The sequence below is a fragment of the Molossus molossus genome, unplaced genomic scaffold, assembly GCF_014108415.1.
Source record: "Molossus molossus isolate mMolMol1 unplaced genomic scaffold, mMolMol1.p scaffold_m16_p_6, whole genome shotgun sequence".
Taxonomy (NCBI): Eukaryota; Metazoa; Chordata; class Mammalia; order Chiroptera; family Molossidae; genus Molossus; species Molossus molossus.
The window spans coordinates 105914189-105941563 of NW_023425399.1; the positions used below are offsets into that span (position 1 = coordinate 105914189).

General features: G+C 50.4%; 1 protein-coding gene across 2 annotated transcripts in view; it reads left to right on the forward strand.

Annotated features, from left to right (window-relative positions):
• NEDD4L (NEDD4 like E3 ubiquitin protein ligase) overlaps positions 1–19845 on the forward strand; it is a 308882-nt gene extending 289037 nt beyond the window's left edge. The window contains exons 23-30 of one of the 2 annotated variants that reach the window (XM_036244390.1): positions 345–440; positions 6609–6682; positions 8707–8767; positions 10445–10504; positions 11984–12091; positions 14113–14209; positions 14699–14771; positions 19313–19845. In XM_036244390.1, the coding sequence (XP_036100283.1) occupies positions 345–440; positions 6609–6682; positions 8707–8767; positions 10445–10504; positions 11984–12091; positions 14113–14209; positions 14699–14771; positions 19313–19415 (672 nt within the window). In that variant the 3' untranslated portion in view covers positions 19416–19845. The remainder of the gene's footprint in view (positions 1–344; positions 441–6608; positions 6683–8706; positions 8768–10444; positions 10505–11983; positions 12092–14112; positions 14210–14698; positions 14772–19312) is intronic. The other variant, XM_036244391.1, reaches the window with a different exon arrangement.
• The last annotated feature ends 7530 nt before the right edge of the window (positions 19846–27375 follow it).

The window sequence follows — 27375 nt, forward strand, 5'->3', positions numbered from 1 at the left end:
CTTCCCATGTCCTCTGAGATTTTCACTCTTGAGGGATAGGAAGTATATTCATCTTACACGTTCACTTCTATAGTCTGATGACTGCCACTCAGAGCAGGTCACCTCCTCCACACTCCACAGAGGACAGGATTCAACTGCAAACCCCTGTTGCTCCTAAAACATTGTTTGGGTTTGTATTTTAAATTAAAGGGGAGAGTAAGTTTGGCATGGGGCGGAAAACATTACATTAGTGACTAATTCTTGAGCAGTGTGAATGGGATTACATTAGACTTAAGTGTTTAAAGTCAAACAGGTTTGTATTTTGAAAAAAAAAGTTAATTTTAATTTCTGTGTCATTTCTGCAGGATAGTGAATATTACAACTCTTTGAAATGGATCCTAGAGAATGATCCCACTGAACTGGACCTGATGTTCTGTATCGATGAAGAAAACTTCGGACAGGTATGTCCGGGGGACCCCAGGAGCCCCTCTTTCAAAGACTTTGAAAATGTCTTTGCTTGTGCACAGGTTGTAACACAACTTTTCTGAACAATTAAAAACCACCATGAGGCGCTCTAGATGTTCATCACCATCTCGTTGTAGCAGCACCTTACTGTTACGCCAGGAAGTGAAGCCCCAATTCCGACCAAGTTACGAAATCCTAAGGCCTCTGGGCCTGGACGGGCACCTGCTTCTAATCGAAAGCAAGTCTGAACGTCAGTGTGTGTGCCTTGCTTTTGGGATTTAGGTACTTCACAGAATCGTGTGTTTACTTCGCGACGTAAACACGTGGCAGGAGTAGGCGATGTTGGAGGCCTTGGCTTTGTTTTTGTGTTTTCTCTGCGTAACGGTTCTGTTGCCATCTGTCTTCTGGTGCCCAGCAGGCTCAGGTTTCTCCACCATCCCTTCTTTTTTTGTGACCACACCCATTAAGGCTGGGGGTCAGCGTCAGAGACAAAGTCACCTGCTTGGAATTTTCATCACCACCCGAAAGTTCTGTAGGATGTGTTTGTCTGAAACCTGAGAGCTCTGTTCAGCTGTGATAACCTGTGATAACAGTACTTCCCGGGAGGGCTTCCCAAGGATCTCCAGGCCTGCGACCCATCCTTCCACAACAGCACAGCTGTTGTCCACCTCCCAGACCAGGTCTGCATGGCCTGGACATTAATGGGATCACGGGGCCGATCTTAAAGATGTGGAAAATGAAATAGATCGGTGCCTTGCCGCTGCAGAGATCATTACAAGTTTACTCCTCGTTAGGAAAAAGGTCCAGGGTCTCTCTCACGGCACGACGCTGGGCTCGGTTCACAGGGGACATTGGGAATCGGGCCACTGCCCTCCTGGGTTCACAGTCTCAGAGAAAAGAAGCTGCTGTCACCAAATATGAAGGAATTCACGCGAAAACTGTTGAGCAAGAGAAGGGTGACATGGACACCACCATTGCTGGTGCATGTGCCTGAGCCAGGACCTGGAACCAGGGGGCGTCCTTGCGGGGGTGGGACAGGAGAATCTGTTTCCTTCCTGCCTGGTTGGGTGCAGTTCCTGGAACCTCAGGCAGCAGAGGAGAGAACCTGTGACTTAATGTCAGAGGTCAGTGTCCGTTCAACGCATCGTGGCCCCCTTTGCTCTTGCACTTCGTGGAAGGGTCTTCACGGACGGATGGAAACTGCTGCCCTCCGTGGGAGTCCTGCCCCCTCCCCACCCAGCTGTCCCCTCAGGCTCCCAGTGGCCTCCCCGGGGCTGAGCACACCAGCTGTCCCCAGCCTTTGTCTGCCTCCCCGCATGCTAGCTGCCCACTGTCCCGGGGGTGCCTGAGGTCACGGTGTCTTCACCCTTCACTCCTTCTCCCACGGCTCTTGCCCCTTTATTTTCTGTCTCCGTAAAGGACACGCTGCCTCTGTGGACCCCGAGACACAGATGGTCCTCAGCCATCCCCCTCTGCCCATGCCCGCTGGGTGGCCTCATCCATGTCTGTGTCTCCAACTACGTCCACCTCTGTGCTGTTCGCCACCAGCCTTCTCTTCCAGTCCACACCTTCCTTCCAGTCTCCGAATGACCGCCTCCCTTACCCTTCTCCCGAAAGCCCACCGGTTCCCCAGACCAAAGCCATTTCCTCCTCCCAACCCCCACATGCACTCGGGGCTACTCCACGGGCCACCGTCCCCTCCAGCCTGAAGCTCGGGCTCATCTCGAATCTTCCCTCTTTCTCTTCACGTCCCATCTTCCATGTCCAGCTGGTCTCGCAGGCTCTGCTGGCTCCTTGGCTGCCATCCGAGGCCCCCTGGTTCCCGTACACCCCCCCCAGCTCCTCCTCTAATGCCCCCAGGTACGCCCCATATGCAGTGGTTCTGGAAAGCAGACCTGAGCATGTCTTTCCCCTGAACAACAGTTCTTCTGGGCGTGCAACCTTCTGTGTGATTTAAGCCTTGTTAGCGCAGCCTCGGGCCAGCGCCACCCACCTTCAGCCTTAGCTTTCAGGTCCTTCCCCTCACCATCACAGCCCCAGCGCGCTGGAACGGCGTCCCCAGAGACGCTGCGAGCCGGGTCACTGGCTGCCGAGCCCTCTCCGTACCTACACGTGGTCCTTCTCTCTCGCATAGCTCGTCCTGCCTCTGACTTCTGTCTCCTGTACACCCCTGGAGGCGGTCTGGGCATCTCCAGGGCTCAGCAGGTCGCTGATACCCACTGAGTGCTAACTGAGCAAATGGAAGGTGTTCACTTAGCTTCTGAAAAATGTCGGTGTTACAAGCGATAGGAGCTCCCAGTGTGAGAAGACAGTTGTAATTGCAATGGCATTGTTTTAAGCGGGACCTATTTAAGGATCTTACCTGCTGACTTTCAGAAGGGGACACACCCCATGGGTAACTGTCCTGGACCTGTGTCTTCCTTTCGTTTTAACACATGGAGGGAGGAGTAGAAATAAAGAACCAGGGAAGACTTATAATTAATCGTGTGTGTCAAATGCAAAAGTAAAAGTCTCCGTGTGTCCACATACAGAAAAGCGTGTAACTAACAGTTCAGCGGCCATTAGCAGCGCAAAGGTAGGAGCAGCTGGCCCGGGCACCCTTCCTTCGTCACAGTGCGATGGAATTGTTTCCACAAGCTATTAGGATTTTTAAGGAGATGTCTAATGAAGACGGGGATTATTGTAGTTCATATTAAGTATTCATTAAAGTCAGCTCTCGGGTCTCTTCATTTAATGCTGCAGATGCTTCTGACTTTGGGGCTGACCTAGGTGGAATAACGGGGTAATCAGAGCCGCCCCATGAGATGAGGAAGCTGATGACCAGGAGCCCTACCTGTTGCATCACTGCCTCCCGTTTGGAGAGCTCACCTGACGAACAGGGAACCAGTGTGTCGGTTTTTCATTCTGGGAAGAAATTCGTAAATTAAGCTGCACATATTGACCGCATCTTCTGTGTCCAGTCCGTCACCAAGCCCTGTTCGTTCTAGCTCCCAGATCTTTCTCGGGTCTCTCTCTTCTCCCTGTGTGGCCCACCACTGACACCCCAGGCTAAGCTACCATCTCCTCTCATAGGCTCCTATGCACCTCTTTCTAGCCACCTTGGCATCCCATCATGGCAGAGTGGTCTTTTCAGGGTGTCGAAATGGTCTCGTCATTCCTCTGCCAGAAACATCGGAGACTCCCCACTGCCCTTGCGCTAAAGACCCAGATCCTTCATTTGCCCTGTGGTGTCCTGCATGGCCTGGCTCCGCCTGCTGCATCTCCTGGGAAGGTAGAGCTGCCCCCATGCTTTCTGGGTCTGGTCCCAAGCTTCTTCTCAGCCTCAGGACCTTTGCTCATGCTGCTCCTTCTGTTGGGAGCACACTTCCTCCCATCCTCAGCTCAGACCCCAAACCATATACTTCAGGAGTGTCTCCCTCCCTGTGCCGTGTACCATGGGTCATGTGGCATTTATTGTATGACTGTGTGTTTAGCATCTGCTTCTCCCACCAGGCTCAGTCTTGGTGATGGCAGCACAAGTCTGCCTTTTGTTCAGCATTGTGCCCACGCCTCCTGGCACAGTGCCTGGTACAGGGTAGGCACTCAAAATAGAGTCGTTGAGCCCACACCGTGGGCATCAGAGAGAACCACACTGTGCAAGCCTATCACCCCGTCCAGCCTCGGCAGAACCATGGACTGGACCGGGCAGTTTATTCTCATCCAAAAGGAAGTCCCAGATCTGTCTTGTGTCAAAAGATCCAGTCATTTCTTCAGTGGAGCGAAGTTACCACAGACGCAAGATGTCCGTACGCGCACTTGGCCCTCGTCCGTGCTTGGAGCTGGGGCGTCTTTCTTTTCCTTTCATTCCCCAGTTAGAAATCACAGACCATGAAGTAGCAGGGGCCGGCGCTGCGTGTAAGGGACGTGCAGCTGTTGCCGTTACTTGCCATTTGTTTTCTTCTGGTTGATAGGAATGGGGGCTGCCGGTTTCTGGGACCCACCAGGAGTGTTTCAAATGAACAAATGTCAGTGTATTCGAACCGCCGTCAGGTGCCAAGCAGAGAGAATAGACCGTACACCATGCGCCTGTGCACCCACGTACACACAGCCACGAGGGCGAGGCCCCCTTGCGGAGCTAGCACAAGGAGGGATGCCCACTGCAGGTTGCCCGGAGCCACACCTGATCTGGCTGTGTGGAGGGAGGGAAGTGGGCAGCAGCCGCGTGGGCAGCCTGCCGGACCAGGCGTCAGTGGGTTAAGGCTAAGGCATACATACATTCCAGCTGGGTGATACAAGGGGGCGAACATTGGTTCTCAGGGGACCAAAATGTCTCAGCCGTCTCAGTGGTTTGTGGCCCTGCAAAGAGCCACCGTTTATGCCACGGGTGGACTGTGGGTCTGTTTATTAAGGTTTCATGGGAGAAAAGGGGTCATTGAGGGGGGATCTGAAAAAGCTCTTTAGGGGGCGTTGAGGAAAGGCTGAGTAACACTGGGGTGGAGAAAGGGAATGAGTGAAAGAGCAAGAACTAGAAATCAGAAGAGAGAAGAGGGACACGGCGAGGTCCTGGTGGGAGCTGGAAAGACCCAGACGCAGAGCCAGATGTAGAGGTGGCTCCAGGAAGGCCGGGGGCCCCAGCTCCTCCCCCGGGTCAAGGGAATAGGGCCTGACGGCAGGACATGGGCAGGTTGGAAGGTGGGCTGACTCAGTTCCCCAGTGTAATCGCTCACTCTGTCTGCAGGGAGGGCCTGGGAGGGGAGGCAGGCCCGGCCCTCAGGCCCATCTCAGGGGTTTGTGCGGCACCGGGACGGGGAGAGAGCCAAAGCTTACTTGGCCCAAGTGCATCCATACATTCGATGTGACCGGTTTCTCAGTAAACTCAGGCATGTGACAGGCATCTGTGGAAGACCCAGGGGGATGTGTGTGAACCCCGATAGAGCAGGCATGCGTAGAAAAAAGACTGGAAGGAATCCCACCAAAAGGTTGATGTGGTTATCTTTGAGTAGCAGAGTAGTGAGCAGTATTTTTTCCCTCAAAAATGTCTGAGAAGAAGCATTTTTTAAAGTGGTCAGCCTTGCACCCCCTCTTCTGGTCACTGTGTAATGCACTCTGGTATCAGCCACCACTGGCCCGGGGCGCAGTGAGGGCCGGGCCTTGGCTCAGCTGCTTGGCTCTTTACGATCAGGTAGATCCGACTCTTCCCTCGTGTCCTAGGCTTCATTCTTTAAGTCCCTGTGTTTTGCCTCTTTGAACGAAATGCCACACATCTTTTTTGTGACTATAAAATCTTATTTTCAGAAGCAGATAAAGTGCATTAGAATTTGGATCTCTCCAGTCTCGGTGGACGAACCCTCTCTTTTCTGTTAACATAATTAACATTAATTTCTTGATAGATGAGTAACAGAAGGAAATATATTGCTTTTCTCCATTGTTGCTAATGTCCGAAGAAGAAGTAAAACTCATAAATAGCCCTGGCCGCTGTGCACAGTGGTTAGTGCATCAGCCCTCCGACCAGAGAGTCTTGAGTTTGATTCTGGTCAAGGTCATGTACCTCGGTTGCGTTCAGTCCCTGGCCCTGGTTGGGGTCGTGCAGGAGGCAACATCAACATCAACATTTATCTCTCTCTCTCTCTCCCTCCCACTCTTCAGATAAATGGGAAAATATCCTTAGATGAGGATTTTTAAAAAAAAACCTCATAAATAACCATAATTTACCTTTCATGATAACATCTTTATTTATTTATTTATTTTTTTATCCTCACCTGAGGACATTTTTCCATTTTTTATTCAGATAGAGCAGGAGGGAGAGAGAGGGAGAGAGAGAGAGAAACAGTGAAAGGGACACATCAAGTGGCCGCCACCCACACGACCCAACCAGGGCCGGGGACAAACTGCAGCCGAGGTACATGCCCTTAGCAGGAACCGAACCCGGGTCTCTGGACCACAGGCCGACACTCTAATTGCTGAGCCAAACCGGCCAGGGCATAATGATAACATCTTTAAATATATAACATCTTAACAACTTACAAACCTCCTTAGACATCCTCTTGTACACAAAGCCTATTTCCTGGAAAATATTTCTGAATAAATTTTTCTTATCTTACTGTTATAGTGAGACATTATTTCTCACTGAGAATACGCAAAATAACTTTGTGATGGTGACCATTGTTTTGTCTTTGTAATTACAGACATATCAAGTGGATCTGAAGCCCAATGGGTCTGAAATAATGGTTACAAATGAAAACAAAAGGGAATATATCGAGTACGTATGTGCACATTTACAACCTTTTATTGCATTGAGCAGCATGTCAGGTTGCCGCCCTCTGCCTTGTAAAACCAGTTCATGCATGTTATGGGCATACTTTCAACAGTAGGGGCTCCTTTCTGGAGTGGGCTCGTGGGAAGTTGAATTACAGGTGGAAAGTGTGACTTGTGCCATGGCTTCAGTGACCTGCCATATAAGGGATCAGTGGAAGGAGAAAGTGGACATTACTGATGATATGACAAAGTTCCTCGAGAGCAGGGGGATATCTAGTCTAAAACTGAGAACCGCTACGACCAGTGGGGTATAACCTGGAACAACCGGAGACACAATGTTTCGTCTCTCTCCTGACTTCTTTTCCGTAATGAAGATGTAGGGAAATGGTGAAAATGGATAGGAAAATTCAGCACAGGCAAACATATTTTCTGATATTTGTAATTTTCTTAACCCAATCTCAGCTACAGCTAGTGGAACAAAATGTTGAGTCCTTCGAAGGTCTGGAAATTGAGTCACCCTGGGGCACTCACACTAGGCAGGTCTTTCTCTACTGGGCATGTTCCATTATCGCCTTGGGTATATATGTATGGTTCAAGCACACGATTCTGGGATCTTCCAAGGATTGGCAGGTTGCCCTCGCTGGCCCTGGCACAGGGATGAGGTCAAGGCAGCGGTGTCTGGTCCCCAGGCCCTAGTCTCTGCTCCTCTTGCAGATTCCAGCCTTGACCTGGGTCCCTTGCTTGTGTTCAGCGTTCCTTTCAACAAGCAGGGCTCCCTCCTCATGTCTCAACACAACTGGTCAGGAGACTTTATTTGGAGAATTGGCCCAGGAGCTTGGCATCTTTTAGCATGATCTGCAAAGAAAAACCTTGAATTGTTGGCATCTCTACTTAGAGACCCTGACAAAGCATGGAATATTACATGGACTACTTCTCCACTTGCCAAGCTTAATAAAATAAGGAAGATATTCCCCTTCTTACCTGTTCACATTCATTGGCAAACTTGTAAATTTGGACAGTCTCAGCAAGCAGACAGTAGTTTACATACTGGGAACAGATTTTAAAACACCCCACCCAAGTGACGAGGGTCGAAAGTATGGGGATTCAGACATTGTGAGATGTTGCCATCGCTCCTTGCAGTGAATTCTAAAGGTTTCAGATTTGGTGGCGGTGGGGGTGGGCAGAATCTCAGCTAGCTTCGCTAAGAAAAGGGTGATGGGAATCTCCATCTCCTCCCTGACACCTGCCTTCCTCTGGTGCAAGAAGGAGTCCATTGGGATGCTGAGGGCAGCTCAGCGCAGCAAAGCCTGATGGGGCTGAGCAGTGGTTGTGAGCGGGGCTGGTCCTCGAGGGCCTTGGCCATGGTGCCACCTCAAAGGTGAGAGCCATTTATGAGCAGGTCCTTGTGCTGTGGCACAGCAAGACGCCTTAGACAGTCTCTGAAGTTGATTCACTTGGCAATAAATTCTGCTGTCACTAGACATTGTCACAGAGAAGGTGGTTTTGGTGTATTTGTCACATGAAGAGGTCTTATTAATCCTCCATATTATAGTACTAAAGTATTAGTGTAAATCATTTTGCTGATAAACTGTCATTGTTGAAAATCAGTAAAATGCATATTAGAGTGAAATATAATTTGGTAAAATATGTCATGCTGGTACTCCCTTTAAAATGTGTGTGCATATGTACACATACGTGAGTGTGTATATATGAGTTTATGTGCATATATCTGCACATATACATGTGTATTCATACCCCTGATCTTTCCCTTCTTCTCCACGTAGTCACGTTTATAAAGCAATTTAGATAAGCTAAGCCTTCATCTGGGGGAAAACAAGAATCAACTGTTCCTTTGAAATCCTCCATGAGATTTTAGGTTTTTCACGTGTTCCAGTTACTCTGAAAGAATTAATGAATAAACAGTGTGCACAGCCCCAGACCCCCGACTTCCTTCTCCTCTGTCTGATGAGTCGTGATCGAAACTGGGGTGATGGAGGTGCTGAAATACCGTCTCGTTTTCTCCTGCAGCCTAGTCATCCAGTGGAGGTTTGTGAACAGGGTCCAGAAGCAAATGAACGCCTTCCTGGAGGTAAGCGGTGCCCTCGGACTGTCCCCTGCACCTGTAGACGCAGCTGGAGAGAGGCTGGCTTGGCTCCCGAGGGCCGTGGCAGGAGCCATCACCCACCGAAAGGCGGGCCCGGCGGCGGTGCCCACCGCACAGGCCAGTCCCCAGGACAGTGTGTTCAGCCACCACGTGGCCACCCTTTCCTTTTGCTTAGTGTTCTCGTCTTTGCTTCTCTGATTTCTTAATTCGCCTTCGCAGTTTTTATTTTTTTATTTATTTATTTTTTAATCCTCACCCGAGGATATTTGTCCATTTTTTGTACAGATGGAGTAGGAGGGAGAGAGAGGAAGGGGGAGAGAGAGAGAGAGAGAAACATCGACGTGAAGGGACACATCCAGTGGCTGCCACCCGCACGACCGACCAGGGCCAGAGACAAACTGCAACCGAGGTACGTGCCCTTAGCGGGAACCGAACCCGGGTCTCTCCGGACCGCAGGCCGACGCTCTAACCGCTGAGCCAAACTGGCCAGGGCTCGCCTTCGCAGTTTTTAAAAAGAACTTCTTACAAACGACCCAGAAGGCAGGTTCCCCCACGGAGCCTAGACCCACTGTCGCAGTTTTGGGCGGTGCCCCAGCGAAGGCTGGAGACGCGTCTCTGCCTTTGGCTGCGTGGACGGGTCCTCAGAAGCCTGAGAACCCGGGGCCGCGCCCGTGAAACCCGGACACTCGGGGCCGCGCCCGTGAAACCCCGGACACTCGGGGCCGCGCCCGTGAAACCCCGGACACTCGGGGCCGCGCCCGTGAGACCCCGGAACTCGGGGCCGCGCACTTCTCAGATCCAAGGACTTGATGTCAGTAAGCAGGGCTCGTCATTTTAAAATAGGGTTCACTTTGACCACACGTGGAAGCCCTTCTTAAAATGTGAGAATGGATGTTAGTTAAAGCAAACACAGAAACAAGCCCCAGTGCACCTTGTACTTTCCGGGAAACTGAAGCAGAAGTTACCCCAGCTCGTGGTGATGCAGCCCCAAACCCAGACAGAATGTTCAGGGCCTTAGGGGCACAAATGTGAGTTAGATGTCCTCGCGAACAGCAGGTTTCCTGCTCGATTTAGACAAGAAACCCAGGAAGCACATTCCTGGGCCCCACCCCACGGGATCCACCCACGCTTTCAAACCCCCACCCCCAGCAAGCCCAGGGCTGGACTCTCCCCTCAGTAGTGATGCTACCTGTTAACTAGAGCAGGCTTCCTGTGGGGTCAGGACACCCCTGGTCTCCTCTGCACCCAGCTCACCGCGGCCTCCTGTATCTCATCTAGGGGGCCTCGGGACCTGGTTTCTAGACGTGTTCTCTTGCACGTCTGTGGCGTGTGTGTTTTAGGACACTGGCTCCCGTGCATCATAAATGACTTCCGGGGTTTGCCAGCCTGCACAGTAACCCGTGTTTTCATAGGGCTTCGAAAACGATTCACGTACCTGGCCTTCCGTTTCCACTCCTTTTGAGAATATCTATATCGTGACTAGGCTGTTTTTATTAGAATTACAACTATGGACACTATCACTAATGTATAAATCATTAGCAAAGAATGTATTTTTTTCTGGCTAACCGAAAAAAAGGTTTGTTTTTTTTCCTGTAAAAATTGCCTCTTTTAAGAAAAAACGGTATTTAGGGTGATTTTTTTTTTTTTCTTTTTTTCTTTCAGGGATTCACAGAACTGCTTCCCATTGATTTGATTAAAATTTTTGATGAAAATGAGCTGGAGGTTTGTATTGTGAACATTTTGTGTAAAGTAGATTTCTTTTTAAGTTTTTCATTACTTCACAAATAATATTTTAAGGTTCTCTGATGCATAATGTCCTGTGAAGTCAGCTTAGGTGAATTCTACATGTCTCTTAAGGAGCTTGTGTGTTTGCCAGTCGGGGGAAGGTGACGGGGTGAGTCATCACCTGCAGTTTCCCTGCCCAGCAGTGGGCAGTCCGGGGCATCCGGGACGAGCAGAGGCCCACTGAGCTGAGTTGGGTTCGTGGCCCATTGCCCCAGATGAGGAAAATTGCTGCCTCTCATAGAGACAAGGTGGTAGCACCAGTTGGGGTGGCCCAAGGCCCGGCTGCACCTCCTTCACCCACCCACCCTGGCTTCCAGGCGCAGATTTGGCCAGGAAGTGAGTATAAGCATCTCCAGGGATGTAGGACAGGTGTCCCCCGGAACTGGAAGTGGGCTGTGGTAACTAAGGAGACCATCAGAAGGCAACGGGTAGTTCTAGTCGATTGCTTCAGCTTCTTTGTGCTAAGGTAGATGAGAACTAGCAACTTTAAAAGCAAAGGACTCTCTCCCCCTTTCTCTGTCGAGAGGAGGCTGTGTGTGTTCGCAAGCTGTTGAGGGATTCAGTTAGCCACGTGTCCCAGCCACGTCCCAAGAAGCATCTTCCGTAGACTGGGTTTTTGTTCTTTTACCTTAAAATGAAAACTTCAAGTAGATGGTTGACCAGTGGGGAAACTGAGGTAGGGAGAAGTCAGTGACCGCACAGGTTTACCCAACAAGGTTCTGCACAGTTAGGCGCAGGAATCCCGTTTTCAGGCGAATGGCTTAGTTCTCTTCCCTTTTCACTCTAGTACCCCTGCAGGAACGTCACCTTCATTTGTCCACAGGAAACCGTCCCTATTGGGGGTTAGATAAAAGAGCAGCAGCCCGAAGCCCCGCTGCTAAACCAAAGACCAGTTACCACGTTAGCACAGGTCTGCATCTGCAGGTCACTGGACAGATGGGTGATTTGCTCTCCCGTGGACTGATCAAGCTGGGGGAGATACAGTCTTGCTGTCATAACACACTAATTCTTCCGTGGGCAGGGAGAGCGTTTCAAATATTGAGACAGATAACCTCTCAGAAGGGAAACAGCCAGGGTAATGAGATGGAAATAGAGCGTAAGGAAATCTATAGCACTGCGCTCAGATTAGAGGGGGAGGGAGGAAGAGGACCAAGCCGGGGTTTCTTTTCCAGTAGGAAACGTTGTGGTCTGTACAGGCAGTAGCCTGGGGTCCCCCTGTTACCTTCGCTGCCTCTGATCTGCAGGGGCTCATAAAGGTTGGAACACACATTCCCTGCGCTTGTTTCTCTGAGTTGCCAGCTTGCCTGTTTGTGTAGGTCAGCATGCGGGCCCTGAGAACAGCCACCTCTCTGAGTGGAAATCACACTCAGTGTTCACGTGGTGGCCCATGTACCAAGCTGGTCTCCCCCTGTCTAGTTGCTGATGTGTGGCCTTGGCGATGTGGACGTGAACGACTGGAGACAACATACAATCTACAAGAACGGGTACTGCCCCAACCACCCCGTCATTCAGTGGTTCTGGAAGGTAAGATGCGGCCTCCAGGGCCTCCTGGGCCCACACCCTGCTCTGCTGCCTCGTCAGGCCCGAGGGCTCTCCTGCCCTCCCCCGGCCTCGCTTCAGTGTAGCTGCTGGAAGTTGGGGCTCAGTTAGTAAGTGGGCTGCTGGTGGAGAGAAGAGGCGAACTTGAGCTAGAAGCAGCCCTTGTGTGACTCCAGGGGCCGGCTGTCCTGAAATGAGGTTGATCCTTATCAAAGCCCACTGCCCCTCCTCAGCCCCCGGACTCAAGTGGCTTCTGTTTGAGGAACCCATTGAGGAGGAGATTCGGAAAAGGAGGTCATTGGACTCGAGAGCTGGACCATGTCCTCCGGAGTGTAAATAGGATGGAGGCTTCTCAGGACAAAAACATACTTTAGGGCTGACTTTTCCAAGATGCCGTTTTCAGATGAAAAATCATTTTCACAATTTTATTTTTTGTTCATTCCAACACACATTTTGATCTTTTGTATCTTTCGGTCAGAGATGGTTATAAATGAGATGTGATTTACTACCTCCAGGCCAATGTTTGCATTCTGTGTAGCTTAGGAGAGAGCGAGGTGGGAATGAATGAGCGGGTCCAAGGGAGAGATGATAAACTGACTTTACAAAGATAATTACAGGAAAAAAGCTGATTTTTGCTTTCTAGAGATAAACAATCACATCATTTATTTTAATTTCTAAATGGCTGTTTTTAATACTATTTCAAGTGCCAGCAGAAATAGAGATAACAAGAAAAAAGCAGCCCAGCTGGTGTGGCTCTGTGGTTGAGCGTCGATCCATGCACCAAGAGGTTGCTGATTGATTCCCAGTCAGGGCACATGCCCAGGTCCCCGGTACAGGACGTGCAGGAGGCAGCCGATCAATGTTGATGCTTCTCTATTTCATCAATGTTTCTATCTCTCTCCCTCTCCCTTCCTTTCTCTCTAAAAAAATCAATAAAAAACATTTGTTTGAAAAAGGGGAAGAAGCCCTGGCCGGTTTGGCCCAGCGGTTAGAGCGTCGGCCTGCGGTCCGGAGAGACCTGGGTTCGGTTCCCGCTAAGGGCACGTACTTCGGTTGCAGTTTGTCCCCGGCCCTGGTTGGTCGTGCGGGTGGCAGCCACTCAATGTGTCCCTTTCACGTCGATGTTTCTCTCTCTCTCTCCCTCCCACTCTGTCTGTACAAAAAAAATGGAAAAATACCCTCGGGTGAGGATAAAAAAAAAAAAAAGAAAAAGGGGAAGAAAAAAGCAGAATCTTCAAATCCCAGTCCAAATCTAACTCAGTTTTGATTTTGGAGTTTTTTATAAAGCAGTTTAAGTAACATTACCAGTAAAGCCAACTCAAGCCTTATAACAACTCAGATATGTAAGATACACAGATTATTTTAGAGGCCTATCTTTGCCTGTGTTTTTCTTTCTCTTTATACAGTGTTGTCTTTTGAGAATCTATCCACAGTCTGAAATCCCACCTCATAACCTGGGCTCCTCCCCTGGTGTTGACATTTCTCGAACCCTGTGTATTTATAATTGGCTTTCAGGGAACTGGCAAGCCTGCACACAGACTCCTGGGCCCATTGCCATCAAAGGGTTTGCTTTTTATATCATTTATTTCGACTCGTTGCAGAGGAAGAAAGAGACACACTGATCTCTCACTAAGACAGAGAGGCCCGTATTGTGGTGGCTGTTAAAAAAAACAAGGACTGCCCTGGCCAGTTTGGCTCAGCGGTTAGAGCGTCTGCCTGCGGTCCAGAGAGACCCGGGTTCGGTTCCTGCTAAGGGCACGTACCTCCGTTGCAGTTTGTCCCCGGCCCTGGTTGGGTCGTGAGGGTGGCAACCATCCGATGTGTCCCTTTCACATCGATGATTCTCTCTCTCCCACTCTATCTGAACAAAATATGGGAAAAAATGTCCTTGGGTGAGGATAAAAAAACAAAACAAAACAAGGACTATTTTCAGAGTGAACCGTGTAGGTCTCATGTTGCCATATAATACGGTGTGCCGAGTGTCACGATGACCTGCTTGTTTCCAGGCTGTGCTGCTGATGGACGCCGAGAAGCGTATCCGGCTGCTGCAGTTTGTCACCGGGACGTCCCGAGTACCTATGAATGGATTTGCTGAACTTTATGGTGAGAAGGATACTATCTCTCTGTTTTTTGTTTTGTTTTGTTTTGGTCTGTCTTTAAAAGCTAGATTCTGCAGAATCGTCTACGTGATTACAAACTGAACGTTGAAAGGGCCTCGCACCTCCAGGGAGCGGAATCAATCCTTCAGTGCTTCCTGTAGATTAAACATGGCATGTGTTCTGCTCTGCACAGGAAAGGTCGCATTTTAGTTTACCCCCAAAAAAGTAGCTTTAAATTTAAATTCCCGAGGTTCGGCCTGAGACTCTAGCAGCCCGCGCTCCCGTGTGTTGCGGCGTCCAGGTGGCTCCGTTCCACTCTGAAGGCGACGCCGAGTCTGTGTCGTGAGGTTGTGCAAACCTCTTGCTCCCCACGGTGAAACAGTAAACAGAACGCTGCAGCCCAGAGGGTGGCTCGGCTCGCCCCCTTTTTCTTAAGTCACACACTTACCTGGAGCGCTGTTAGCATTCACTTCTCTCTCTTTTTCTTGTCCAGGTTCCAATGGTCCTCAGCTGTTTACAATAGAGCAATGGGGGAGTCCTGACAAGCTGCCCAGAGCTCACACATGGTGAGTGACCAAGAGCACCGAGTCAGCAAACCGAATTCCAGATACTCACCTGTGTGTGCTCCTGAGCTGGAGGCTACATGGTGCTGCAGTCCCGCCCATAACTAGCTTAGAGTCTGAAGTGTCAAGGTGCAGATGAAAATATAAATTGTACTATAACGCCCATAAAGCTTAAACCAAGGTCTGCATGGACCTGGTGTGTTCGGCACACATGGGGTTAAGCCCTCCGTGCTGTGCGGAATTCCTCCAAACCCAATTCTTCCCTCATTCATCCAGGAAGCAGAGACTTTGCTAACATTCACCATGCATGGGCACGACAGCTCCCAAACTCGAAACAGATTGGTTATTACTCCACCCTCAAATGAGCTTTTTAGAACTTGGAATAAAATTCCCTGTAGCAGCGTTGTTTTGAAAAGGGCTTCCAAGGCCAACGGTAACCCAGAAGTCTCTGGAATTTAGTGCCAGGATGATGGTAGCCAGAGGAGGGTAGGCGCCCTGACCCAGGACCACAGCCCCGGGAGGCAGGGTGGAGCGGGTCAGCTCCCGGATGCTGGGCAAGGAGGCGGGTCTCTGCTTCTCTACAGAGTTAACAGAAAAACCAGCACCAGGATGAACCTGGCCGCTCTCAGCGGGTGCTCATTAATCCGAGCAGCGAGGCCCCTTGCGTTGGTTTCCCCACGAGCTTTGATTTCTCGCTCTCAGGAAGTGAGTGGAAGTGGGCCCTGGCCAGCAGCCGGGTGCCCCTGCAGGAGGGGAGCAGAGTGCTGCTGGGAGGGGTTCTGATGAAAGTGTGCTGGTGGAGTGGCTGAGACGTTCACCTCTGTCTGCACCCCTGGCTGGAGAGAACGGCTCTTCCTCTTTATACCACCTGCATGTATATGATCACCTCCAGTCACACCTTGAAAGCAGCTGAACATTGGCACCAGCTGCAGCTGCCATCGTCCATCATTCTCTGCCTTTACTCCAGGGGGAGAATGTTTTGGTAGTTTGAAGCTTTTATTCTGAACAATAACAGAGTCAAGTTTCCTAGGTCATGACCCCTTTTCTGGAAAGGCAGCCAGCACGGAGCAGAGCCCAGGACTGTGGGGCATGGAGGGGAACCCCCCCAATCCATAGTCCAGAGAGTAGAAACAGGAGCAGGAGCCGCATTCTCGGGCACAGCCATTGTCTGTGGGCATCCTCCCTGGTCTGTAGGGCGGCCTGTGCTGTATGATCGTCATTCCCATGGGCCATGAGGACACTGGCCCAGGATCACGCAGGTCACAGGCTCCCAAGTCACAGGGTGTGAACTGGGGGCCGCCAGGCTTAGAATCGACATGCTAAACACGACACTAACCTACGGCATCTATCAATACAGCCTGCTCTCTTTTTTGACTCTCCAAAGAGAACCAAATAATTGAGAGTCCAGCCTGTGTCCCTCTGTGACACTTGGGATAAATATCCTGTTGTTGAACTTTCCTTCTCTTTCGGAGTTCACCTGCTTCGGCCACAACTGAAACATGGTGCTACCCAGATAAGCCCAACCTTGTCTGCACGTTGAACCCGCCTAGAAAGCTGGTGCTGTTTTTTTTTGTTGTTTTTTTTTTATCATCCTCACCCGAGGACATTTTTCCATTTTTTGTTCAGATAGAGTGGGAGGGAGAGAGAGGAAGAGAGAGAGAGAGAGAAACATCGATGTGAAAGGGACACATCGAGTGGTCGCCACCCGCATAACCAACCAGGGCCGGGGACAAACTGCAACCGAGGTACGCGCCCTTAGCGGGAATCGAACCCGGGTCCCTCCGGACCGCAGGCCGACACTCTAACCACTGAGCCAAACCGGCCAGGGCATGGTGCTGTTTTTAAAGTACTGATCCCACCCCAAAGATTTGGAAATAATGGGCCTGGTGTGTGGCCTGGGCCATGGTATTGTCAGAGCCTCCAGCTGGGCCTGGTGGACAGGGAGGGTGTAGCATCCCTGCTCTTCCTTAGGAAGGACGAAGGCCTGCCTGGAGGAGGAGGGCATCCCAGCAGGCTCCTACCAGAGCCTCTTTTCTTCCTGGTGTCATAGAAATAAGGCAGCCGGAGAGGCTTCCTACTGACAGTGCCCCCAGAATAACTGTGCGCTGACCCAGGGAGTGCTCGCTACAGCCACAGCGGCTGGCAGGGCGGGGCTCGCTGTGTGCCCTGTGTGCGTGGCTGTGCTCCCAGCCTGGCCCCGGCGCCCGCGCACACAGAGGAAGCCAGCTTTGCTGGCCACCTCACGGCCACTGTTCCTTCCACAGCAGATGTAGCCATATGTGTTTAATGTCTTCCACGTTTCGTGAAAACATAAAAGACACAGTTAAGCTTCAAAATGCTAACCTTATTTATCAGGAGAGCAAGGGCTGGTAGGTCTGCTTCTTTCTGGTACTTTCCATAAATCTCTCAGGTGTAAGTTTTGGGCGTCTGATCTTTATCGGGCTTCATTTCATTGTTCTGCCAAAGGTCACTGCTTGGATATTGAAAATTACGCTTTACTAAGAATCACAGACCTACCTGCTCTTTGTTGTCGACTCTAAAAACAATCTCATTCGGCCCACACGTCTTGCGCGTGAAGACGCCGAAGTCCACGGAGGATAATCAAGTCCCGCCGTTAGGCGCAGGCCAGAGACTGCCCCGCCCCCTGCCCTCAGTACAATCACCGGCACTTACTGAGCATGTCACGTGTATTAACTCACGTCATCGTCACAGCAGTTCTCAGGAGGGGGTTATGGTAAAGCGAAAAAGGGGTCACAGGTCCTCGAGACTCCATCTGCAGACCCGGTAGGGATTGCAGGCCCTGGACTGAAATACCGACTTAAAGTCCATACTAAAGCCCCCTTCTGTGAACGGCTCTTTATGTGCAGCCTGCAAACTTGGAGTTGTGTCTTTATGGCTGGTGAAATAATGTCTGAGCTCATTATCAAAGTGGAAACCAAATATTCAAAACTTCTCTTAGACTTACTGTTTTAGGGTTCTGGGTTTCCAAGAACTCCACTTAGAGAAGCAGTGTTATTTCCTGCTATGTCTTTAATATTTAGTGACTGAAAAGATCTGAGAGCTCAGTGTGTCTCATTAAACATTCCAGGGGTTGGTAAAGGACCCACTGTGGATGCAGGTGTGTTTCTTACTGCCGCTCATAATCAGTAGCTTTTCAAACACGGAATCGCGTCAGTGCCGGGAGGGAGCAGTTTCAGATCCGAGGCGGCACTAGCAGTGGTTAGAGCCGGGCTTTGGAGCCAGCATAGGACTGAATCCCAGCTCTAATGCTTACTGTGTGACCTTGGGTAAGTTACCTAACCTCTCTGTGCCTCGAATAAGGATGAAGCTTTACCTACCTCATAGGGTGATTGCTAGGATTCACTGAGGTGGTTAAGTGGAAAGTATTTAACGAGGCTGACTGCACAGGGTAAATATTTCCTGAACATTAGCTCTTATGAAATCATCATTAACTGGCAAAGGGTGGATGGCCATTTTCATGACAGGAACATGTCAGCAGCCACCCCCTCACCCCAAGCATGAATCCTGTGACGGGGGGCTCTAACCCTTGCATCCCATGTGGGCGCTCAGTGAATGGTGAGCAAGTGATAACGGGTCACCATCTCTGGGTACTTGCTGTGTACCAGGACACTTTACATATGTCCTGATGTGACCCTTCCAGCGCCCTGTGAGCTGTTTCTCCATTTGACAGAAGAGCAGACGGACTCAGAGAGGGTGGTGACTTGCCCAGGTCACACTGCTGGCAAGTGGCCGAGCCAGAATCGAATGTGGAAACTTAGACAAGTGCGCATCATGTCTCTGAGCACTTCGCTACCACCAGGGTGATTTGCAACACCCCAAACGAAGCCTCTGGGTAAATCAGGGCTTTCTCTAAATGGAGCTTTTCACCTCACATGTCTGTTGCTTGCCTAACGTCAGTTGGTGGAGGCAGCTTCGCTTTGGCTCTGCAGCTGCAGACAGCCTGGTTCTGGTCTTGAGCCTGCCGTGCTGCCAGGGGCCAGCGTTTGGGCGCAGTGACTTGACCTCTCTGCGCTTCAGAACCCTCATCTGCAGAACAGAGGAAACACTGCCCACCTCCTAGGCCTGGTGGGAAACCAGTGACTTGCTCTGTGGAAAAGCATTTGGCTCAGGGCCTGGTGCCCCAGGAGTGAGAGCATTAGGAAGGGACACAGCCTCCATGCACCTGGAACTCCGAATGCATAAATCCTTCTGTTTTGCTGGGGTTTGAAGTCTGGGAGTGCGTATCAGTTACCTTGCCTTTTCTGTCTCCCTCCCCAGCAGGATTTTTCCAGTGCCCCATCTAGCTGGAGTAGAGAGGTTTCATGCACAATGAGAAAATTCTTTTCTCTCCTCGGTAGGTTATATAGTCTATTGGGTGCAGACAGTTTCATCGCTGGAATTTATATTCCGATCATCAGAATTCCGTTAAGACATTTACATACTGTGGCTCCAACCCCAAATGCCCCCTTAGCCAAATCTAAGAAATGCTGTTCTGTCTAAAGGGTAATGGTGATGACTTTACCTACACTTTTGTTACATTGCAGCTTTAACCGCCTTGACTTACCTCCATACGAAACCTTCGAAGATTTACGAGAGAAGCTTCTCATGGCCGTGGAAAACGCTCAAGGATTCGAAGGGGTGGATTAGGCACCCTCTGCCTCGGGTGGTGGTTCATCCAGCAAGTCCTGCTTGCACTTTCGTATTTGCCTAACGGACTTTGCAGAGACGATGGCGGAAGCGCACCGTGGCCCCTGGAGCCGAGCCTTTGCCCGTGACTTGCCCAAGTTCAGACGTGGGAACCCAGTCCCAGGTCCCGTTTCTGCATTTTCCACTGCGAATTATCAACTGGTTGATGTGTATACTAATTACATTTCAGGAGGACTTAATTCTATTTATGTTGTGCCTCTGTAAGGCAAAGCCCTTAATAAATATTTTACATACTTTATAATGACAATGAATGGAATTAATCAATCTACAGGTATAGTATTACAACTCATGTTTACTTTTTGAAAATGATTTAGACCGATTTTCCAATTTCATTTCATTACAATTAAAGATGTCTCATGTACTTGGAAAAGTGAGCATACTTTTTTTTTTTTTTGTATTTAAATGTCATACCAGGTTTAATGTCCGTGACATTTTTATTTTTGAAGTACTTTGACACCCCTTCCCCTTGACTTTATTAGACTTGGAAGACTGATTTGTGTCCAAAACCTTCTTACAGACAAGTACTTTGAGAGTCTTGACAGTATCACATTAGGTGTAATTATAATTTTTTCCATGCTCAGAATGAAAACAAACTGGATATTAGATTTTTTTTTTTTTTTTGTACAAATTTAACACAATAGCTACAGGCTGGGAGAACTGTGCCATCACGGGACAGATGTCGTGCTGAATGGAAGGAGTCGCCATCATTCCTTAGAAGTACTCACGTGTGCGCCAGCCCATCGAGACGGGTGGACATCATGTCTCGTCAGAGAAATCGCTTAACCCTTCCTGATGCTGTACAGTCCTTCTTTTACCGTTTTCCTCTTTGCCGTTCGTAGTAGAGACATTTATTTGAATGAAACTCTGCACTGCTTGATTTGAAACTGGAAACCACATCTGTTCAGTCTCCCGTTTGTGTGTATTTGCGGATGACAGCGAAATAACCAGTTCTAACTGCACCAGTTCCGAAGGCACTTTATGTACCACACGGAGGCCCTGCCTGGTTCGGTTTATGTCTTGTTCCTTGTGGACCTTACATGTGATGATTCCTGCTCTCCCTGCACACTTCTGTCCGGTACAGTGTCCGTCGATAGTGATCCTGGCTGCTGGTGTGTAAACCGAGCTGTGAAGCTGAGCCGACAGACCTGTCCTCACCGATCGTGTGTGAATTCTGCTCAAAGATGACTTTAATCCGCACGCGAGCTAACCGGTGTTGTTCCTTGCGACCCGTTGCATGCCCCTTCTGTACTGTGTGCTGCCTGGTTGTGTCTGTCGTGTGCCGGAACAACAGTGACGGGCAGGGGATGGAGGATGTCGGCCCAGTTGAGTCTCTGCTGCCTGTAATTCCTGTTGCTGAGTTCTGTTTGGAGACGGCCGGAGGCTGTGTTGTCCCAGGTGCTGTGGTGGTCCGGAGACACTAGAGATCTGATCTCTTCCCCTCAGTAAATAAGACCAAAACACGGTGGTTTCAGGGCCTCCGTTTGTTATGTAAGAAGGACTTTTCGGTGTGAGAAATTTTGTTTCGGCGGCTTGTGAGAAGCGATGAATGAGTGTTTGTGGCTGTCAATGAGCTGTCTAAAGTCTGTACTGGCCAAAAGAAGGTGGCTTTCCGCCAAGCTGAGGACTGGCTCCCTGTTCATGTTGACTTTAAAATATCAAATACTGATCAGAAAACTAGATGCTGCGTCATTAGGGAAAAAACAGTGTTGCTCATTATTTTCATTGTTGGTGGGATTTTTTTCCCCCCTTTTGATCAATATAACAACTGTCTCGGTGGTAAAAGCCCCTTCTTGCAGCCCCGCGGAGCCCAGGTCAGCTCCCTGCAAGACACGTGCCGAGGCCCGGGGAGCAGCATGCCAGCTGGGTTTGAGAGTGGTCATGTGACCACGGGGGGAATTCCAGCGATTCTGGTCCAAGGACTGGGGGTCAAAATCAGAATATTTGTGCAATACAAATTAGACAAAGTGTTGAAAATAAGAAAGAACAAGTCATTCTAAGGTAATTTCTACACCAGGAACAGATGAGAATCACCCACGTATCACCCCTGTGAATACTTGAATGGCAGTGATTGTGAGCAGTGGTTCAGCTCATCTCTTCCTTAGTATCTGATTTCAATAACAGCTAAATAGTGCTGGGGTTGGGGTTCATTTTTTTTTGGTTTTTAATCCACGTTCCCAAGTTCTCAACAATTCTCAGAGTTTCTCTTTGTTGAAAATAGTCATCTAGTCATCTCGTTTCCTCTGAATCTTGATCACCACTGTCCATCATCTTCAAGACCTAATGACAGGAGACAGTAAAGAAAACGTGCCACATGAAGAGCCACGTGTGTCACGTGATGGGCGCAGCCTCCACCACTGTGGTCAGCAGGCCTGGAGTCACAGGCGGTGTCCCTTTCTAGTTGTCCCCAGCAGTGATGCTTCTCCCAAGCCCAGGGTCTCTCTAGCCCCTGTTTTCTTAGAAATCACTTGAATTGAGCTTTTTTGTAGTTCCTGGAAGAAGGGATAGTTACTGTGAGGTTAGGAAGTAAGTTCCAGAGTTTACATACTGCATGCTGAAGGTCAGTTATCACAACCGTCTGTCGGTTCTGGATATTTCTCTTCCTGCCCCCTGTTGGCCCGGAGATCGAGTTGGAAAGTCTGCCCAGTGGGATTAGCTGCAGTGCTGGGCTGGGCTCCTACCTGCTGCCTCAGGAATAGGAAAGAGGAGGCATCGGTCTGTTTGAACGTTGTATTCAGCATAAGTGCTTTTCTCTTATTCCCAAAGCATTCCCCATTACTTACCTTTCTGTAGCCAGACCTGACCAGATCGCAATGTAAGATGTAAGATGCTTCTTTGGTTTTTGTTTCGATGACCCTTTGGTAGCTAACGTCAGTATTCCCTGAGGTCGGATGACCAGTGCTATCAAGCCACCTGGCGTGGATTATTCCTCCCACATAAGGGTGCAGTGATGGATTCCAAGAAACGGTTTGCAGAGCATTTAAAACAGTCAAAATGTCATCATGCTGCTCACGTAGGCAGCGTGTGCCATTGCTGTTTGGTCTTCCAGATCCAGATGGGCTCTCTTGAAAGCCAAGTTCATACGCAGCAAATTACTGATTGTTCCAACAGTTACTAATTGTTGAACACTTGACTAGTATTTTCCTAAGTCTTGTCTCTCACCTCTGAAATTTTAAAACCTATAAAAAGAGCCTGCATTACACAATTCTGGATCTCCTGTGCTCTCTGTCCTTTCTCTGCCTCTCCTCCTCACCCGGAGTCTGCACCCCTGTACTGACAGGGAGGGGAGGGGACGTGCTGTCTCGTATCATTTTCTGCCTTGACGGTAGGGGGTGCTGCTGTGCAGGGTTAACTGCCTGGTTTGCTCCCTTCCTGACCCCCAGGAGATCACTACCTCTCATTCAGGCTTTGGGGTACGTCCTGAGAAGTCAAAACTGCCAATTTCAGGTCTGAGGTGTGTTTTTAAAAATCCTTATAAACTCCACTTTGTACTTCAGATTTTAAAACTGGGAAGAAAATGTGATATACTTTGGACCACTTTTTCTTTTTTTTAATTTATCTAAGCCTTAATGAAACAGTGTATATACCCTTGCATATGTACACACATACGCACACGAGTGTTTTCAGTGTGTCAGAAAATGCCGTAGCATTAGGACGTGAACTGTCATGTTTTCTAGAAAAGGAGAGCTTTCTCATCTGTGTCAACTTTTCCAAGAAAACTTCTCGTTAAAGGTGTGATGTGCAGAGCAACGCATGTCTGAAATGCATGTCTTCCTGTCGGTTAGTCTGTGTGTAAGGAGTAACAATGGGAATCTAATGACACGGGCCACAGCCGTGTATCATGCATCGCAAGCCTTTCTCACGACCATAACCCTGTGTCTGCAGACACCCGTGTTCCTGTAGCCGGTTTGCAGCTCCTACTGAGACTGATTTCACCCGGATTGTCACGGTTTCCTTCATGTAACAACTTTGCATAACTTTGTTCTTTCTTTACTATTATGTATGTAAAAAATATATATATATACACGTATACGCACATATGCTGTCCAAATATATATGTATATATTTGTATAGCATTTTTACACCTTTCTTGAGCAATCTGGTTTCGAAAGAGGGAGAGCTTGGTCGCTTCTCCAGTGTTCTCCCAGCTGTATCCTGAGCTGGACCCTCGGAGCCTGAGAGAACCCCCAGGAGAGGATGTTAATATGCTGTGATTTCTTAATTCAGGATCGATGCTCAAACGAAACATGAAAAAACAGTGACTTTTAAGGTGAAAAGAGTTTCAAGCATTCCCACTGAATCCTCAGTGTTTCATAACTTTTTCTTATAAACCCACCGCCTAATACAGAGCCAAGTACTATTTGATACGGTGATTAAAAACCAAACGACTTTGACTTTTTTTTTTTTTTAAAGACAACCTACGGACAGTGCTCATTTTCACAGTCCGAGCAGCTTTAAAATACGGTTGCATTGGACAGACACAGGAAACGTTTTGTTTAAGAACAGAATCCTGTTGGCTTTTCATTTTACTCGCGAGCTAATGAGAAGTTGTAGATTGTTTTCCTGGCAGCAAATCGTGTGAGCAGATGGAGCATTGTAAAGTGGTGATGCAACCTGTCGAATATTTAATAAAGAACGATGGAAGCTGGAACATTCCTACGTCAAGTATGATGGCTTGTCTGTGTAAAGCTGCGTGAACCTGTCATCGGGCTCCAGGGGGTTAAATGCCTATGGATTCGTAGTGTGTTCATTTCCTCAATCTCCCTAAGACTCCACACCTCACAAACATCACCCGAGTCTGCCCAAAACACATGGCTTCATCTTAATGAGGTGTACGTCTAACCTTTTCCATCTGTCTTTTTATTACACTTGAGAATTGATGCCTTTATCTAACACTTTATAATCCATGCGAGTCCATCCCCGCAAAGGCACGTTTCTCATCTTCATCCGACCCACGGAGTTAGCGAGGCTCGGTCATGAGTCCCAAAGTGGCTCTCGGAAGAAGAGTCCAGATCTCTTGTCCATCTTCTGTTAAAACTCACAGATCCCTCAAAATTGTTTCTTTTTTCTTTAAAACTAAGCCTCCTCATGATGGCCTTAACCTGTGCCCTCAGGGACTGCCAGGAGGTAACCTCCAAGCAGGACGTCACTAAGTCCTTGGTTTCTTGAGACCTGTCATTTTCGGTTGTGGTGATGGTATCTCGCTGGAAAAGTGTCAGCAGCCAGGTTCGGAGGTCCTGCTGCCTCATCCGGCCTCACACGAACACACAAGGGATTGGCCCGCGGACACGGCTGCCAGCCAGGTGCGCCGCAAACTTGCCACTTCAGCTGTGCCCTTTAGCGCACACGGATCACTTAGGGACACGGGTCATTGGCAGGTCTGCAGCCTGCGGGCACGGCTCCCTGCTGGAGGCGAGCCGCAGAGGGGGCGCAGGGCGGATGGAGGTTTCTCCCAAAGCTTTCTGCTCACCTCAGTGCACTCAGCCCTTGGGGGGGGGGGCTTTCTTTCTCCCAGAGGGGAGGCTGATGCAGGCCCGTTGGCTCGGGAGGGGTGAGCACCCCACAAAGGAACAGGCTGGCCACTGAAGGGGACTGAGCACCTCCCGCCGTCTTAGAGGAACATGACGTGGGCAGTTTCTCAGCAGCCCCGCCTCGGACTTCTGCCTCCTTCCGCAGAGTGAGGGAGCAGACACGCCCTGGCCAGGCCAGGTGGTGAGACAGGCTCGCGGTGAAGGTCCCACCCTGCTCTGTGCCCAGGGCACCTCGGGCTTGAATCTCACAATCGCGAATGTTCGACTACGAAGGGTGGGAGTCTGGGTTCTTGCCCTTGACACTGCATGTGCCCAGGCCGTTGTTACCTTTGTTGCTGACTTCCCTCAGAGACCCACGATGACAATGACCGTGGGTGCGTCTCATCCCTGGGAACTGGAGGCCCACGGGGAGGGGTGGTCAGCTTCTCACTCTGTCCCTGTGGGACCCTGGGCTCTGGTGTGACCTCACTCACCCCACCTCCTCCCTCCAGCGGCTAGTCTGAGAAAGGGGCTGCTTGTCACTGAGCCAGCAGAGAAAGGAGGGCCACTAACAACCCAGCCTGGGACAGCGACAGACACCCTCAGCCTCCATGCCACCCCTGGCAGAGCCGGCAAGGGTCAAGGCTGGTAGGGTCAGACCTCTCTGCCTCCAATTCGGCAGAAAACCCTGCAAGCACAGCACGCTGGCCCCTCCCTCAAACATCCTGTGGGGGGAGCCAGCCCGCACCCACAGCTGGGGGGGGCAGAGTGCAGGTGGGCCTGTGGGGGGAGCCAGCCCGCACCCTCAGCTCAGGGGGGGGCAGAGTGCAGGTGGGCCTGTGGGGGAGCCAGCCCGCACCCACAGCTCGGGGTGGGGGGGCAGAGTGCAGGTGGGCCTGTGGGGGGAGCCAGCCTGCACCCGCAGCTCGGGGTGGGGGGGCAGAGTGCAGGTGGGCCTGTGGGGGGAGCCAGCCTGCACCCGCAGCTCGGGGTGGGGGGGGGCAGAGTGCAGGTGGGCCTGTGGGGGGAGCCAGCCCGCACCCGCAGCTGGGGGGGCAGAGTGCAGGTGGGCCTGTGGGGGGAGCCAGCCCGCACCCGCAGCTGGGGGGGCAGAGTGCAGGTGGGCCTGTGGGGGGAGCCAGCCTGCACCCGCAGCTCGGGGTGGGGGGGGCAGAGTTCAGGTGGGCCTGTGGGGGAGCCAGCCCGCACCCACAGCTGGGGAGGGCAGAGTGCAGGTGGGCCTGTGGGGGAGCCAGCCCGCACCCACAGCTGGGGGGGGCAGAGTATAGGTGGGCCTGTGGGGGAGCCAGCCCACACCCACAGCTGGGGGGTACAGAGTGCAGGTGGGCCTGTGGGGGAGTCAGAGCACACAGTGCTGGGGGTGCCGGCTCCACCACCCCAGGCAGCCTCTCAGCCCTTGAAGAGCTGGGTGGAGACTCAACACCAGGACAATTTAAAGAGTTGACATCAACTTCAAGAAACATATCATCCCGGTGGGGAGATGAATCTTGGCGACCACCAGCAGGAAACTCTCTTCCTGGTCCAGCCAGAGCCCACCGCCCCCTCTGGCTTTCCCCTTGTCTTTCTCAAAGTTCAGGAGAAGCCCTTGCACCAGAGAAAGGGCCCAGAAACGCTGGCGTGAAGAAGCGATTCCTGGGAATTGGGGCTCCCCTCCCCCCATCCATGCTGAGCTCAGCATACTCATCTCAACAGTACACTGTGGAGTCCTGGGTTCCCAGGCAAGACTGGTGGGGATCACTTGCAGAATGGAGACCTGAACCCAGCTGTCTGGCTCAGAAACCATTCAGTTCAGCCACTGCACTCTCCTGCCCACCCACCAGCCCCTCCACCAAGCCCCCTCCATACAGTTGTTCACACTAAGGTGTAAATGACTGATAATACTAAGTACATGACCTCTTCCAGAAGTATTTTAATTTTAACAAACTCCAAAGGTGAAGCTTGGCTTGAGTCAAAAAGGACACAGGTGGAAAGTGTGGTATTCAGGGACCAGCAGACTGAGGACAGAATCCATTGTGCGTAAATGAAGACAGCCTGTGCTCAGGGACAGCCCAGCCAGGGCCTCCCGGGGCCACCCTGCCTCTGCCTCGGGTCAGAACTCTCCACCCTCACGAGCAGATGCCTCCTTTTCCCAGGGCCTCCCAGGGCAATGCAAACGTGTCTGTCTAGTCGAGTTGAAGGCACGTAAGGACCACAGGCCAAGGGTTGGATTCTCTACCCCCAAGAACTATCTGATGGATGCTGTTGCATTTTTATAAAGGATTGTAGGTATTATTGTTTATATTATTTGTGGCAGAAAGTTTAGATTTGGGGTTTCTTTTTTTTTTTATCATTAATTAATTTGTGTTACAGATGTTTCTCCTTATCCCCCAATG